Genomic DNA, 17,100 nt, shown 5'->3' with positions numbered 1-17,100 from the left:
ACACACGGCTCGTGTTCCGCCGGCAAAAATAATTCTATTTCCGATCTTAGTTTTCAGAATAAAAGTCTCGTAATACGGGCATCCTAAGGATCATTATAAAACAAAAAGTTTGATTAAAAGGTTTATTATAACATAGCTATTTAATGAGGATGATAATATACATTTTAGCTTAATTCTTCACTTACATAATTAAATTGTTTAAAACATTACCGTCTCGTTCTACAAGATGACAAACAGATCTGAACGTAGCCTTTGTTTTTAAGCAATCTAATTGCAACAAAACATGTTGTAAAAACTTTACATGTGATGCAAACTCTTCAGAAGCCTGTTAAACCTTACTTAAGTTATTTTTTTATTTCAATTCAATGTGTTATTTTTGTTTTTTATGGGAACTCCTCTGTGAACCACAAAATGCTGTATGTCTTACAAAAATGATTTATTTAAATCAGCAGCACTGAGAGTATGTACAGTATAAATATGTTTATACTATTGCCCAGTTTGGGCTTTTACTTTGAAGTCAAATGGACGGAAGTCTACTTTACATGTGACAAGGACTTCTTGTGAAGCCAATTCTTTACCAACACTGCCCTCTGTCGGCTAGGAGGCACCAATCAGAGGCTGATACAGAGAAAAGAAAGTGCAAAGAATAGTCAAACAGTAGAAGTCAAACTAGTAGTACATTTAAATGCCCTCAATAGAACAAATTAAAAGATAAATGGGGGGAGAGAGTTTGGAGTGACAGATTTTAGAATTACTATCAAACACAGAGACTGATTTGCCCAGTAATTAATGAAGCTTAGAAGACCCTTTTCCTATCCCCTCTCATTATTACTTATTAATAGTTGGATATAATAAGAGTAATTTAAGCGACAGAACCAATAAATGCTGATTTTCACTTTGACACACTGAGTTTGTCTATAACAATAAAACCAGTTATTTTTGTAAGAAAACTAGGATCGTTTTTCTTGAAATATCCCACTTTTTATTAATTTATACTGAACATTTACCGATTACAGATGAATATTTCTGCATATTTACTTTCTTTGAACAATTACCAAGTAATCAAACAATGCCCATATGCAGTAATGTTGGATATCCTAAATGGTGCTGTGGACATACGGCTTAGTATAATGTATGATAACATTTAATAAACGATTAAAGCAATATTTGTGTAAACATACAACGTAAAGTACCTGGAGTCCCATCACTATTTCATTAAACGTTGCAAAGTATAAGTCATGGAAAACCTCGGTCAGCTGACCCGGGTGTGGTCATGTGATCTGTTGCCGCAATAAAACCGAACAGAACAGAGCAGTCCAGAAACTCAGCAACAATGGGCCGGACAGAAACAGCCTGCACTTTGTTGTGTTTAATCGCCTTTATCGTCAACACAGGTAGGAGCCATTAAAAACGCGTGAATGTGATTTTTAGAGGTAACTCGTAAACAAACACTGTATCATCGTGGGCATCCACTCAGCTGACTGCAAACCGAAAGTAGCGGTGATTTATTAGCTTGTTTAAATAGCTTCTAACTTTACTACTGTTAGTTAAACTGAATAACTGAATAACTGAATGTGAAGTTAAACGTGCAGGTGTGTTTGATCTTCCGCAGGGCTCTCCGGTCCGCTGGCAGGTAAAGAAGCCTGGGACTATGTGGAGGTGAGGGAAGGGGCCCACATGTTCTGGTGGCTGTATTATGCTGACAGTCCGTCTGCAGGCTACATGGATCTGCCTCTGGTCATGTGGCTGCAGGTAAGAACACTGCTGACATGAAGAGCAAAAGTCCAAACCAGTGTCTGTGCAAGTCTAAACACATTTACAGGTCACATAGAGGCTGATAAATCTGTGTCTGTCATAACTCTGGTGTCCCAGGTTTCCATGAAAAACTGTACTGTACTTAAGTTTTCAGGTTTACTTGAGTATTTATATTTGTGACAGCTTTGTATTTTTACCTCAAATATATTCAGGTTTCTACTCCAACAAAACATGGGCTGTAACTGACAGGGTTTTTATGCGATGTGGAGTTAGACTGTAGTTATTTACAGGTCTGTAAAAGTGCTGGAAAAACAGGAAAGGGAACATGGAAAAATATTAATGCTTGCAGACTGTTGCCCTTGTGTTGTTTTTAGTTCAGTTGCATATAGCTGTACAAATAACCAGATATTGAGCTAATACAGTTCTGTGACGATCACAAAGGTACACAAACAAGGCTGCACAAAATGCCATGAAAATTTAATATTTATAATATTCTAACTATTTTTGTCATCGCAATAAAATGAATTGTACAGAATAATAAATGGCAAACAAAAATAAACAGCGTTATGCAATAGAGCAGAGGCAGAAAAGGGGTCTGCAGGGCTGTAACATTAGATAACTAGTTACCTAAACCAAGTCAGCTATAATACTGTCGCCTCAATGTTTTTCTTCTTTAAAACAGTTAAATGATACATTTATTAAATCTGTAGTCTGGTCTATACAATGACATGATGTCACCCTGAACTGAAGCAGGTTTCAGTCTCTGCAAGTTTATTTTTATATGATTGAAATATAAAAAATCAACCGCTGCAGCGACGGTGGGAAACGTCAGAAATATGCAGAGTAAAGCTCGCCTCCAACACGGTGGGAAGTGACTCACAGTTTGAAGTAAATGAGCTGAAACACTCAAACACTGACATGGTCTGTTCAAGCGAGACAAGCTGGAAAGGTGTCTGGTTCATATCAGCAGATAACAAAGTGTGTGACTGCATGAGTAACAGCAGTGCTGCTTCTATTTTGGCCTGCAGAAGAGGAACTATGTGAATGTCACTGCGTTGAAAGGCCTCCATGCTTTTAATTCTGCAGCATGATGAGGATATTTGTGTCTTCAGGGGGGACCCGGAGGATCAGGAAGTGGATTTGGGAACTTTGAGGAGATCGGACCTTTGAACAGGAACCTGGAGCCCAGAAAGACCAGCTGGGTGAGATGGTGGTTTTAAAGTAATTGTATGTTTGTTCGACAAACAAGATTACAATACAGTTATTTGGAGTACTGCAAAGCTGCATGTTATCTCTACGCGTTGGGACTGTCACTTTGAGTCACTGTGTGCTGATATATCTTGATGTGTGTGTGTGTGTGTGATGGCTCTCTCAGGTCCAGGCAGCGAGTGTGTTATTTGTGGACAACCCTGTGGGCACCGGCTTCAGCTACACCGACAGACCGGACGGATATGCGACCGATGTGTCCATGGTGGCCTCCGACATGCTGGTGCTGCTCCAACACTTCTTTAAAGAGAGGGCAGAGTTCCAGGTAAATCTGCGGTTTGCTTCATTTATTGAATGAATTTAATATATTCCTCTCCAAAGATTCCCAAAGAACATTACCAGAAATATTCCCAGTGAGATACACGCTCTGTTTCTCAAGGGAGACCTGGTTACACATGAAAGAACAAACATGAGACTTGTACAAATAGAAATTCAAACAATGAATCAGCAGAGTTCTGCAAAAGGACGCGTGCGTCACGGCTCAAATGTTAAACCCAGTTTTTAAAGTCTTCCATGTTTCCTGTGCAGCTGTCAGGGATGATGAATTTGAGTTTTGTCCTCCACAGAGCGTCCCCTTCTACATCTTCTCTGAGTCTTATGGAGGAAAGATGGCTGCTGCCATCTCCTTGGAACTGACCAATGTGAGTTCACTACTTTTGCAGTCGTACTTCTCTTTACCACATCCTCTTTGGGAAGTCCCTGTTTCAATGAGCGGTCATATGATGGAGGAGAAAGAGAACATGACAAGAAACATGCATGTCAGCAAGTTCATGGAGCGGTAGAACTAATACACTTACGTAATAAGATGCAGATAAATGTGTAATGTTTTTTACATGCATCTGAATAGAAGAAAAATTCATAAAGTTCCTTCTGAAATATTTTTATACAATTAAACAGTTTAGACTTTATTTTTTATTTTTTTAAATGACCTCTTGACCTTTTCCGTAACGTTACTCTCATGCCAGCTTCTTTTATTGACACTAACTTATTAAGTTGAAAATATTCAGAGGTCAACATCATGTTGTATAACTCTTTAATGTGTGTTAACTCGTGTCTGTTCTCGATCCAGGCCATCGCACACGGGTCTGTGAAGTGTAACTTTGCTGGTGTGGCACTCGGAGACTCGTGGATTTCCCCATTAGGTCAGTATCAGTCAGTCAGAGGCTGTAGACTCTAGAGACTTTGGAGCTGTAAAATTCTACATATTGTGTACACAACGGCACAGCTGATAAACCTTTTTGGCAATTAAGTGTCAAGTGTCAAAATAAGTCCACAGTAAGTCATGTTTCATCATCATCATGTTTCTGTGTAATATGACCTCAACTCTGTTAACTCGGCAAGTCTGGTACCACATTTTCTGAGTTGTTGTGTCAACTTTATTTGGGATATGAATATAGGGTTTCTGGAAAGTCTAAGTAAAAGATCTCGAAGATTTCAGTTTTGATCTCTTTGATCACCTTTAGCGGTAATCTGTAATTCCAGGAGGACACTTCCCAATTTAACCAGACCAGACCAGGTTGGCTCCGGTTGTAACTCCTGATTTTCCTGGCTGACGGTCGCTTTCCTTTTCAGACTGTTTGCTTCATCTGAGCGTCGAGTTTGTTTCTTGTTCTTTGGATTTTCACTTCTTGTTGAAGTTGTATCTGTAGTCATCCATCTTTTCTTTGTTTGTTCAGCCATAGTAGATTACTGTTTACTCACAACACTTGGAGAGAGCGGAAAAACAGCCGCTGAGCTCCGCCTACCCTCTCTGGCAGATCAACCACTGCTGGCTGATGGAAAATGTGTCACTAACTGGGCACCACAAACACCCAGTCTGTAATAATACTCTATATGTAAATGCAAAGGCTTTCCTCAGTGGGCCATAGGCTCAATCACCATTGTGTTACCTCATTTGGGGATACATGGAGACTTAACAGACATTTATTTACATGCAAATCTTTGAGAATATCACTTTAAAGGCATTTCGTTGATTAAAAACAACACAATATAAAAATAAATTATAAAAACGTCTCACTATAAGACTTGTTCTTCTTCCACAGACTCCGTCATGACCTGGGGGCCGTACCTTTACACCACTGTAAGTAACAAACAGTTTTTCTATTCTCTGTCCAGCTGGTCTGTTTAGTTTCCCTCTGACTGTTTCTGCTCTGCTCTTCAGTCCCTGCTGGATGATAACGGCCTGGCAGACGTGAGCGGCGCGGCGGAGGCTGTGAAGCAAGCGGTGGAGCAGCAGCAGTTTGAGAAAGCGACAGAGCTGTGGTCTGTGGCCGAGACGGTGGTGGAGCAGGTGCGTTCAACACGAGAGGATCTGCAGCTCTACACGCTTCACTTAAACACCATCAGCTGTCCTCGTTGCATCATTTGTGTTAACATTTAGTAGTAGCCTCGGTTTATTAAAATTCCCATGAATAACGTCAAAAGCAGCGTGTACCTTCTCAATCTAACTCGCTAAGGATGATGCAGAAGTATACATTAACGGTGTCATCAGCATGAAAATGAAATTTTGTATCAGAACTTCAAAATAAGTTATTGTTATAAATCAAATAGGACCCAGTATGGACCCTTGTGGGACACCGTTTTGTACATTAGAAAAGCTAGACGGTAGACCATCAACTTGAGCACTGCCTGCTACAACTCAAGTAGTTTCTTGCATAATAAAAGATTTACTTTCATCATTACAACCCCGTCTGTGTGACGGGATCAAGTGGTTTGATGTTGTTTTGTTTTTTGTCAGAACACCAACGGAGTCAACTTCTACAACATCCTCACCCAGGAGCCGGACGAGCGAGTCGTCGCCGCTGCAGGAGAGAACTTCATCTGTAAGACGCTGCTGTGCCGAGTGTTCGACGAGGTTAACACTTGTTTGTCTGCTGACCTTTAACCTTTGTTCTCCTTCCATCAGCCCTGCAGGCACGTCGTCATATTCGTCCCCTCCACAGCCAATCCCTGAGCGAGCTGATGAATGGACCAATCAGGAAGAAACTGGGCATAATCCCCCAGAATGTCACCTGGGGAGGTACCTTACTGTTACAGTATTTCTTCAGTGTTGGTTGAAACAATATTTCCTCCTTTAAATTCTGTTTCCTGTCTTTGCTGTGTGTCCAGGCCAGGCAGAGGAAGTGTTCAGCAACATGGCAGGAGACTTCATGAGGCCTGTGGTGGATGTAGTCGATCAGCTGCTCGCCGCTGGAGTCAACGTCACCGTCTACAACGGCCAGCTGGATCTCATCGTGGACACCATGGGTAACTCATCAGTGTATTACTCTGTATCCTGGCCCAGTGATCAGTGCCACCTTACTCCAAACACATCCATGAATCTTTACTTTCTGTTGCAGGTCAGGAGCTGTGGGTGAAGAAGCTGCAGTGGGAGGGGATAGCTGGTTTTAACAAGCTGAAGTGGACGCCCCTGGATGACCCCGCCTCCCCGGGCGTTACTGGAGCTTTCTATAAGACTAATAAGAACTTCTCTTTCTATTGGATCCTCAAAGCCGGTCACATGGTAAGACACTGGATCATGTAGTTTTAGTGCCTACGTTGTGTAAGAGGCAAACGCTCTTGCGCCCGTCTGTGCGCTCATGTGTTGGTCTGATATTGTGGTGTGGTCAGGTGCATTGTTATCTGCAATAAATTGACTAAACTATGAACTTGTGTTATTTTCCTGCTGTCTCAGATTCCCTCCGATCAGGGACCGATGGCCCTGCAGATGCTGAAGATGATCATCCAGCAGAACTGAACCCTCCCACCATGACGCCAGCTGGAATGGCTCTGACAATCACCATGATCACATGACCTTTTTTATTCCACTTCCTGCTTAACCAAATGGAGAATATTTGATTTAATCACTGACCTGTGTGAATTTCAGCCACAATAAAGATTTGTTTTTTTCTAAAAGGTGTACCGGCTTCTTCTCTGGGGTAATGTCCGATCTGAAACAAATGCATGGTCGATGTTTTTATTTGTCACTGGGACATTTTGTTGATACATCTGTGGCGTGGTACCAAAATATCTGTCATCTACCAGCTAGTCAGGGAGGCTGTTTTTCTCTGATGTCATGCTAAGGGTGGCTGAAATGCTGTTATAATGTAGTAATGATTTCCATGACAAAAGCTAACATTAGCACATTAGCTAACATCAACCACTTCCTAGCTAATGTTACCGTTTGATAGTGTTACACGATAGCTTCCTAGCTGTTGGTATTGTTACAAAGCTAACAGTAATGTTAGCTAAGAATTGGTAGGTAGGTAGTTAATAGGTCATCTATAAGCTTCAACCAATTCCCAGCTAACCATTGTTAGAAAGCTTTCATCATTAGCCAGGCATTAGCGCCTTTCCTGTCCCATCTTCTAACACTATCAAATGGTTATGTTAGCTAGCTAGCATTAGCTGTTATCAAACAAGAGCTTCTGGGTGTTCATGAGATGTGTATGTATGTGTTGTGAAAACCGTATGGGCTGGGTTTGAAATGCCGTACTATATACTGCATACTGCGTTCGGTGGTGGTATGTAGTATGGAGGAGCTTTTGAAATTAATTTTGCAGTATGCTACGCCAGGCGAAAGTAAACAATAACCACCGCTTCTTTAGCTATAGCGCCCCCTTCTGCTAGAATGATGCTGCTTTTTTTAATTTAATTTAATTTTTTCATCAATTCTTTAATTCAAAATGTCAGCATACATAGCAATGACTGTATATATATATATCTTTTATACAGTCTATGATACATAGTAACAGAACAAGGCAGAACACATACATCCAAAAGAGACATTGACAAAACAAATCAAAAGGTAATATCAAGTGTTAAAAGACAGAAGAAACAAAATAAATCATACCTAAAACAAATAATGTGAAGATAAGAGGATAAATAAATAAAAACGCGAGAGTATGAAAGTAGGTTCACGCAAAAACTTCGAAGATATTGCACACAACCATTGTTTGGATAGCTTTTTTGTTTTGCAAAGTAGAAATCACAGAAATGTACTGTTCTATTTCCTTCATGAAAACAAAGAACTGAGGTTTCTTGTTTGCAAATTTACATTTGTGAATGTGGAATTTGGCAAGAAGTTTAATAAGGAAAAAAGCATTAGCATCTTTTTCACTGTAATCATAGCAGCCAAATATGACATGTCTATAATAAAAAGCAAAATCTGAAAGAATGTTGTAAACTATGAAATTATTAACATTTTTCCACAGTTCTTGTGTAAACTCACAAGACCAAAATAAATGGGAGCAAGTTTCAGGACATAACTCACAGAATGACACTCTTCGCTTCACAGGATAGAATCTGTGGATCAGCTTAAAGGAAACTTCTTTCACCTTATTTGTTATAAAGCACTTTTGTGGTACTGACCAAACCTTCTTCCAGTCAATATTATAAACAGAATTACTCCAATAAAATGTCGCTCCAGGCACAGAAACCAAGTGGTCCGGAAATGAAGCCCTTATTCTGGAGTTCATACCTTTATTAAAAGAAAAACAAATTTTAACTAATTGAGACTGACTTGGGCCAGGGGGCGACACTGATAGGGGCGGAGAGTGTTCAACATTCCTTAATAACATGTACAAACCAGTTGGGATAGCATCAAAAACTACTGACAATTCTTTTGGGGCGGAATGCTGCTGCTGTCCGTCACTTCATCTACCGTTGTGATGTTCCAGCGCTTTGCATTGTGGGATACAGTAAGCGAGGTCCGATGCACACTGGAGATTTTCTCCGAATCAGTCCGACATACGGGCATTTTTGGAATACTGTACATTATTGATTATTCATGATAAGCAATACCAGAACCTGAACAGTTTTTTCCCCCCATGAACACATTTACTGTCGTCCGTCATGTTTAAGTTTTAATAGGACTTTAAATTCATTTACTTGAGTACCAAAGTTTTCTGACTTTCCTTGTTGGTGGTCTTGAGGGGCTTTCCGCTGAAGCTTCTCTGATGGAAACTAATTCTTCAGACACCACGTGCACGCAGGGTTACACCAGCTGGTGGTGGTGTGTAAACAAACTATAGGATTCACCCTGTAGGCCCTAAAATATCTCTGCTGAAACTGTTTTGTCATGAGGACACATCTTCCGCTCAGCATTTTGTGGTTATTATTTCACTCAGGACCAACATGTGTCTGATAACACAGAGCAACCAGAACTACCCCGTACACTCTGCAAGGTCTGACAGACAAGAAGACACCAGACACACTTATTTATGCTTCTTATACACTGAATCAGGTTTTATTGACAGTACTGTTAACGAGTATTCAGACAGAAAAACATTAGTTATGTTGTTCTCCATCACATGAGGTTATGAGGTTAAAGTGTTGATTTAAAGCTGCAATTTGTTTGTAGTTCCTTTAATACAGATTCATCCTCCCGTTTTTAATATCACACAGAAATAAGCTTTTCATACAAATCAACATACAGAGTTTTTAAGATAAAATGTCGACAAATGATCTAAATTTAGTACAAACAAAGTGTTCACTTGATTTACCATGATGCGCCGTGTTGGGCCAAGCTGCCCAGGAGAAACAAACTCCTGATGATCACAAATTAAAGTTTCACATTTAAACTATTTTATAGTTTGTGAGAATGATCCTTCAGTTTGACAAAGTTACGAGCAGAAGCTCAAAGAGGTTCAAATGATCTTTTCCTGATTTTGAGTTTTAAAACATTTAAAGACTAACGATGAGGTCATCAGGTTTAATTATTCATGCATGTTGGACACAGACGGTTTCTTTAGCAGCTGTTATAACTCTGATGAAAGCTTGATCAGACATTTAGTTTATTTTGATTCTTTGTTTTTTGGTCATAAAAAGGCAAACATATAAAAGGTGTCCCTAAAAAAGGGAACATGAGGTTACTATCAGACGTGTTGCAGCACCGTGTATAAAAGCAGCAGCCTGTAACAGAGATATAAAGTCCTCATGCTGACTCCTCCGTGTAGCTGAGGCTCCTCCTTCCCCAACGGCTCTCTGGAACCAGGAAGTCTCTCCTGATCACCGGCTCCACCACCAGCTCCAGCAGGCCGGGCGGCTCCGGCACCTTCAGCTCCGTCACTCTGTAAAGGTTAGAGTACGACCGGCCCACCAGGACCAGCTGACCCGGGGGGATTCTGGGATCAGGTCCTCTCAGCCGCCTCCAGTACACCTTGAAGTGACGTACGAGGTGGGTCGGGTAGTCCCAGCGCAGTGTGGCGTTCAGGAGCAGACCCGGAGAGGACGAGGAGCCGGCACCACGCAGCCACACCACGTCGTAAATACACAAACCCTGAACCAGCTCAGGAGGAAGCTGCAGAGTGGACACGTCCAGGAGCTTCACACAGAGAGAGAGAGAGAGAGGGAGAGAGAGGGGGGGGGGGGGGGGGGGGAGAGAGAGACAGAGAGAGAGAGGGAGAGAGGGGGAGAGAGAGAGAGAGAGAGGGGGAGAGAGAGAGAGACAGAGAGAGAGAGGGGGAGAGAGAGAGAGAGAGAGGGGGGAGAGAGAGAGAGACAGAGAGAGAGAGGGGGAGAGGGAGAGGGAGAGAGAGAGGGGGAGAGAGAGAGAGAGAGAGATTCATTCTCATTTACCTGTCAGGTGGCTCAAGGCCAAATTTCAGATTTGACCAAAGTTGACCTTTGGGGAAAAACTTTAATTACTTAATTTTTTCTTATTAGACATTTGTTTGAAATTGGTGTTAGAATTCTTGAGAGGTCACATTGACCTTTGACCACCAAATGTAATGAGTTCTTCCTTAGGTCTAGGCGGAGGTTTGGCCCTAAAGATGTTTCCTCCATGTCTTCCCGAGGTATCGCGTTCACAAGAAGCAGAAGGACCGCTCGAAGACATCATGTCTCCGTCTAAGACTGCCAGTGAAGAGGCAGAAAAGTCCTCTCAGGTGAGGACCCCAGAAGTTATCGAATGGTGTTTTATGATCTAATTTGTGTCCTTAAGATGAAGCAGTCAGGTAAATGCAGGTGCAGACACCTTGAACACGTCAGTCTCACCATGATTTGTCCCAGCCTGCAGCTGAAGGGCGTGTCCTCAGGCGGTCCGTCACGCTGGATGCTCAGACAAACCTCTCTGAGAGCACAACCACGAAGCTCCAGCTGAGAACACCTGAACACACAGATACACCATCAGTATTATTAGTACTATTATTATTATAATGACAGACTCTTATTATGAAGGGAACTGAACGGAGAGCTGTCACTTCCTGTAGCCTCACCTGACAGTCCAACCGGAGGGACTGTAGTTTCCACACAGCTGAGAGAACTGTCTCACCAGCTGGTGTCCATCATCCAGGAGCTGAGGAGTCACACTGCTGACTGCACACACACACACACACACACACACACACACACACACACACACACCAACAGCAGGGCACTAGTTACAGCAGTACGTATTCTTTTACCAGAGTCTTTTAATAACTGTCCGAGGCTCTGTATGTGCAGGTATAAATGCAGTGGGGATAACTCACATTGGACATCTTGGACGTTCATGTGAGTGCACAGACTGGCATCTGTGGTCTTCAGCTCCAGGGACACTGAGATCCCCGCAGACGCCTTGTGGATGACGCTCACCAGAGTCTTTGCAGCCAGGGGAACATGCAGGGAGAAGATCCTGAGAGATACAGAACAGAAACACACCCTGCATGAACTCTGATCACATTTGGGAAGGTAGTGGGGGAAAGCAAAAACAAGCAAACACACACACTTTGCACAAACTGGAGAGGTGTGTGTGGCGGGGATGAGTCCGTCCAGCAGCAGCGAGCAGCCTCCGTTCCAGCTGTCCTCGGGGCAGCCGCGGCTCCTCACCCAGCCCCCGTCCTCCAGCTCTGTGCGGTAGTACAAAGGCTGGATCTCCTGAGCGCTCAGGTTGAACCAGCTCCTCTCCACCTCACGCTGAAACACGCACGAGATAAGACAAAATAAATAAATGTGTGTCATTTATAAGCATGAGGCTTTTGATGCAGATGCAGTACCTGTCCTCTCCAGTAGAGAGTGTTCCCGAAGCCCTGGCAGAAGGAAGAGATGAAGGGGAGGGACAAAGATGGCCGATGGACGTACAGGTAGTCTGACAGAAGAGCCCAGAACCTGCAGACAGGACATTCACCGATATAAACACCTCTGTCTCAATGCTGCAGTAGATGTCTTTACATTTTTGTTAACCACAAACAGACGTCACACCGCTCTCTTCAAAGCCACCAGACACCATTTGCAAAAACAGTCATTTTACGCTTCAGGACACAGGAGTTGCTGCTCTACTGCTGCCTGGCTCGTTTAGTTTGTTTGTGATATTGTGAGACTTTGGTGTTTTAAATGGGTAGTTCGGACCCAACACAATATTTATGTAACACATTAAAACACAAAAAGAACTAGCCGATTGAGGTAGCTACTAGATCCAGCAGCTCCTGTGTCCTGTGAGCTTAAATCAGTGTTTTTCTGAATGGAGTCTGGTGTGTGTGCAGAGAGCGATGTAACGTCTGTGTGTGGTTAAAACAATCATCTTCCTCTGTAACAAAAAGGTCTATCTCTGTAGGGATCCTTTCTGTCATGTTGTCACACACTTAGAAGAACAATCTGAGCCTGTCAGTGGAAACAACAAGAACTTTTAGTGGACGACCTTTGACCCGGCCCTGAAGGATTACGTCGTAGCCGTTGCAGCCTGTTTCACTGAAACAATCTAATGAAGCGATTCCAAAACTTTGTACATATGAGTCACTTATATTTAAAAATAAGGCCCACTTTCAATAATACCAGAATTACCCTTTAATTACTAATCAGTGCATTTGCATGAGTGTTAATATTGAGTTGATCTCACTTGTCCTGATTCTGGCGGAACTCGCTCTTGTCCTCGTGGGTCTCGTACACCCAGCCAGGAGCAAAGATGGCTGCAGAGAAGTCGTTCTTTCTGATGACGTCCAGAGCCTGCAGACCAGCCAATCAAGAGCGTGCATGCTGTCAATGATCGGATATCCATTATTCATAGATACAGCAATGAAGGTTTAGGGTGTTTACCTTATTTGTTTCAAACATTCCTCCCACCACCTGGCCTCGAGCAAACACGTCCACCCCGATGTAGACGTCCGCCTGGCGACCTTTGACCCCGCTGTAGTCCTTCATCCACTCCAGGTTCTGCACGGTCCAGTTGTAGTTTGTGAAGAAACCATCACAGGCGTCAAAAAACATCCTGTCACGTGAGATGGAGACAAGGTGTCAGAGAGGTGAGTCTGTGATGACCTCTGAACCCCTGAGATCTGTGAATGTCTCCACCTGTTGGACTGGTTGAGCTCATTCTGCCACACCAGCCGCCCGGTCTCGATCACACTGTCGTACCACAGGACCTGACCTCCAGACACTCGCAGGTGCACCTGGTCCGTCAGATAACGCAGGAACAAAGGTGTGTTCTTCACCGCCACCTCCTGCAGGCAGAGGACAGCACACGTCAGTCAGCAGACAAGATGCTGAAGAGAAGGACACTACAGAGACGTTTTAACGGCAGCTGTTTTACTCCTTATGATGACTTTCAAGCTTCAGTGTAATTATTGTTTATCATTAGCAAGTGAAAGTTAATCTTTCAGATGTTTTTATCAATAAAATATGTCAAACATTTGCAGGTTGCAGCATCTTTAATGTGAGGATTTGCTCCTTTTCTTTGTCACTTATAAAGTTAAAGAGATTTTTGGGTTTGAGCTGTTGGTTTGAAGATGTCACTTTGGGCTTTGAAAATATGGTGACGAGCAACTTTCACAACTTTCTGACATGTAATCTGTCTGAGTGTAAGTGGTGAGAGATTATAAGAGTCTCACTCACACTGAGGCCGTTCTCGATGTTGATGAGCCAGCCATCGAAGCCGTGACAGTGGCTGATCTGCACCAGTTTATCGGCCACGGCTCGGTACGACTCCTCGTCTTTCAGGAAGGATTCGCACGTGGCCGCTCCGTCCGTCCACTCTGTGATGAAAGTCCCTGTAAGCAGATACAGACAGCAGGAAGCAGGATGAAGACATGATTTGGATCATTATAACTCTAAATATCTAAAATCTAAAACACTTACCTATAACTACGACTCCATGTTTATGAGCAGCGTTGGTCCACACCGCAGGAGGAATCGTCACCAGGTTGTGTGTGAAGTAGTTGAAAATATCGATGTACTGCCAGTGGTAGAAGGCATACGGAGCCTCGACATGCGTCCCCTGGACAAACCTTCACAACAGAAGAAAGCAGGATTAATACAATGGCAGAAGAACAAATTTAAATGGATGACAGTTGTGGAATTTAAACATTAAAAATAGGATGAATGCATGAGCCATATTTGTAACTGAATTCTGGTAGTTCAGACCTTTACATACACAGGTGTCGATATGACCTGTAGGTACAGAACGTTTTGGAACCCTTCATGGCTCAGATTGTTCTTCTAAGTGTGTGACAACATGACAGAAAGGATCCCTACAGAGATAGACCTTTTTGTTACAGAGGAAGATGATTGTTTTAACCACACACAGACGTTACATCGCTCTCTGCAAACACACCAGACTCCATTGACAAAACCATCATTTTAACTCGCAGAACATTGAAGTTTCTAGTCGACCACTGCCTCAACTGTTAATTTGTTTGTGTTATCATGTGTTAGATAAATGTTGTGTTGAATCCAAACGAACCATTTCAAACGCTACAGTCACAAGAAAACACAAACACGAGTGGCAGCAGTAGATCAGCAGCTCCTGTGTGCTGTGAGGTAAAATCACTGTTTTTATCAATGGAGTCTGGTGTGTTTGAGGAGAGCAATGTTTCTGGTTAAAAACATCCTCATCCTCTTTAACATAAAGGTCTATATACAGAAACAACTGATACATCACTCTGTTTAAAACCACCAGACTCCACTGACAAAAATTGTATTTTTACATCGCAGAACACAGAAGTTACTGGTCTAATGCTTTCATCAGTGAGTTTGTTGCATGTCACTCTGTGTTACACAAATACTGTGTTGGATCTCAACTAGCTATTTAAAACATCAAAGTCACACAACAACCCAAAATAACTAACCGATTAAGGCGGCGGTAGACCAGCAACTCCTGTGTTCCACTGCATAAAATTGCCATTTTTGTAAATGGGGTCTGGTGCTATGAAGAGAGCGACTTAACAACTGTTTCTGGTCTAAAAAAAACATCCTACTCTTTAACAAAAAGGTCTGTCTCTATAGAGATCCTTTCTGTAATGTTGTCAGACACTTAGAATAACAATCTGAGCTATGAAGTGTTGATCGTGAATCCTTAAATAGGCAATTTGTAGATTTCAGAGAAAGATTCAAGATCAAAGAAAGTAACTTTAAGAAGCATAAAAATTGATTTCTGCATTTATTATCAAGAGTCTACTTGGACTGAAAAACACAAATAATAACACACTAATCCCTAAATATGTGTCCTTACCTGTCATCCAGGTAGCCACCCATCATGTCATGAGAAACCAAGGTGCGGCGTGGAGAACTGCTCAGAGGAGGCTCCCGAGGCGCCAGAGGGACCGCTGCCCCATTGAAGGGGTTCGCGTCGCTCCTTTTCCACGCCAGCAGATCATCCAAAGTGGTGAGACCACAGCTGATCGGTTCTGTGGTGTCGACGTCGTAATGTTTGGCTGAGAGGGAGAGAGGGAATCAAAATATCATCATCATCACGAGGAGGTTTGTAAGATGTGAAATGCACCTGTGATGGTCCCAGACCTGGAAGCGCAGAGGGAATGTACTTGATGACTTCATGGACGCTTCCTGAATCCATCGGTTGATCCAAACATGACTCCAGCCTGAGGAAAGAGGAAGGAGGTCATGAGGGAATCATAACATAAACATGGGAGCAACATTTCTCCTGACTCTAATTAAATGGCTATAACTGTACATAGCAATCAAGCCCCGGTTTGAATGACTTAGAAACTCACAGTTTAGTTTACCTGAGGACTAACCTGTGTGAAACTGTTTTAATGACTTCCGATGTATCTGGACGAACTTTGTCAAGTCCGAGAAAAAATATTATCTCAGTTTATTGTTGGAGACTTTAGATTTATCAGAAAAGGCCGGAGTTCAACTGAGGTGTTTGAAAGATAAGCAGTCAGGGAATGTCTCATGAAAAGATGCCATCAAGTTAAGATAAGATATAACAGCACTTTATTTATCCAGAAGGACATTTCTGTGCCAGATCGCTCCTAAGTTACAGAACAAATGAAGAGTAATAATAAAATAATAGTAATATTAATAAATCTGTTGTTTTTTGTTCATTAACATTTCAGGCGAGGGAACTATACATTTAAAGCGTATTGCACTCACAGTTAAAAGCTAACCATGACCCCCAAAAACTATGCCTGGTAAATAATTAACCTTTATTTAACTTAGAATGCAACCGTGCTACTGTTAAATAGAGTGAAAACTGAACAGTAAGATCATCATATAATTGTCTTTTATATTTATATCGCATCTTTAAAAACAGAGTTTACAGCGTGCTTTAACTGAAAAAGAAAGTCAGGACACTCAGAAGGCTCAATAACAAGAGACGCAGACGGTGGAGGTAAATGAGTGCAGGAAGTTACCTGTCGGCCTCAGCTTTGTCTCTCTTAGCGACATTTCCGGTCTCTTCTCCGTCTTCACGTTTCCTCCGCAGAGGTCGTTTATTTACATCACCAGTCAATGACATTCTATGAAAATAAGCGGAGAAAGCATTAAAGAAACAAACTGAGTGAAGAACCAGGAAACAGAAAGATCTACCAGCAACGATAGCAAAACACTTCCGACCCCAGTCCTTCAGAATAAAAGCGCCATTTTCATTTGTATTAGGATGACAACACTCAAAGTAGCAGATAATGTTACTTTACATGTCAGATACGCTGAAAGCAATGTTTTTTTACTCTAATTATTAGTTTATAACTTACATTTATTACGTAATGTGTTGTGTTCTTTTGTGAAAAAACTTCCCGGGGATGAAGTGGTGTTTTTATATTGCTCGCAGCAGTAATATAGCGAAATACAAGGTTAACTTTGGCTCTTTTTAACTGTGTATTGTATTGTCTGTCTGACAGGAATCCCCGCAGTTGATTGTCCATGAGAGGTGGACTGAGGCCAGCTGGA

The 17,100-nt window shown here is 42.2% G+C and overlaps 2 protein-coding genes across 2 annotated transcripts; one reads left to right on the top strand and one right to left on the bottom strand.

Moving 5' to 3' along the window:
* Positions 1–1,275: 1,275 nt before the first annotated feature.
* scpep1 (serine carboxypeptidase 1) lies at positions 1,276–6,915 on the top strand. The gene is made up of 13 exons (XM_069674524.1): positions 1,276–1,394; positions 1,613–1,752; positions 2,868–2,957; positions 3,131–3,286; positions 3,588–3,662; positions 4,091–4,163; positions 5,064–5,101; positions 5,183–5,311; positions 5,759–5,843; positions 5,927–6,040; positions 6,130–6,267; positions 6,360–6,523; positions 6,695–6,915. Exons 1-13 carry the CDS (start codon positions 1,334–1,336, stop codon positions 6,755–6,757), a joined length of 1,326 nt encoding a protein of 441 aa, XP_069530625.1. The 5' UTR covers positions 1,276–1,333; the 3' UTR covers positions 6,758–6,915.
* Positions 6,916–9,229: 2,314 nt separating this feature from the next.
* engase (endo-beta-N-acetylglucosaminidase) lies at positions 9,230–16,692 on the bottom strand. The gene is made up of 14 exons (XM_069674488.1): positions 16,566–16,692; positions 15,709–15,788; positions 15,422–15,623; positions 14,050–14,198; positions 13,807–13,961; positions 13,267–13,415; positions 13,012–13,183; positions 12,815–12,921; positions 11,976–12,087; positions 11,708–11,895; positions 11,472–11,614; positions 11,217–11,316; positions 10,996–11,107; positions 9,230–10,324 (listed from the first exon to the last, which is right to left on the bottom strand). Exons 1-14 carry the CDS (start codon positions 16,667–16,669, stop codon positions 9,935–9,937), a joined length of 2,163 nt encoding a protein of 720 aa, XP_069530589.1. The 5' UTR covers positions 16,670–16,692; the 3' UTR covers positions 9,230–9,934.
* Between the last annotated feature and the right edge of the window lie 408 nt (positions 16,693–17,100).

Source organism: Semicossyphus pulcher, unplaced genomic scaffold (genome assembly GCF_022749685.1).
Source record: "Semicossyphus pulcher isolate SPU_LCO1_2020_fin unplaced genomic scaffold, fSemPul1.0.p SCAF_23, whole genome shotgun sequence".
Lineage (NCBI taxonomy): Eukaryota > Metazoa > Chordata > Actinopteri > Labriformes > Labridae > Semicossyphus > Semicossyphus pulcher.
Note: the sequence above shows the minus strand (reverse complement) of the source record. Positions and strands in the feature narration are given on the sequence as shown.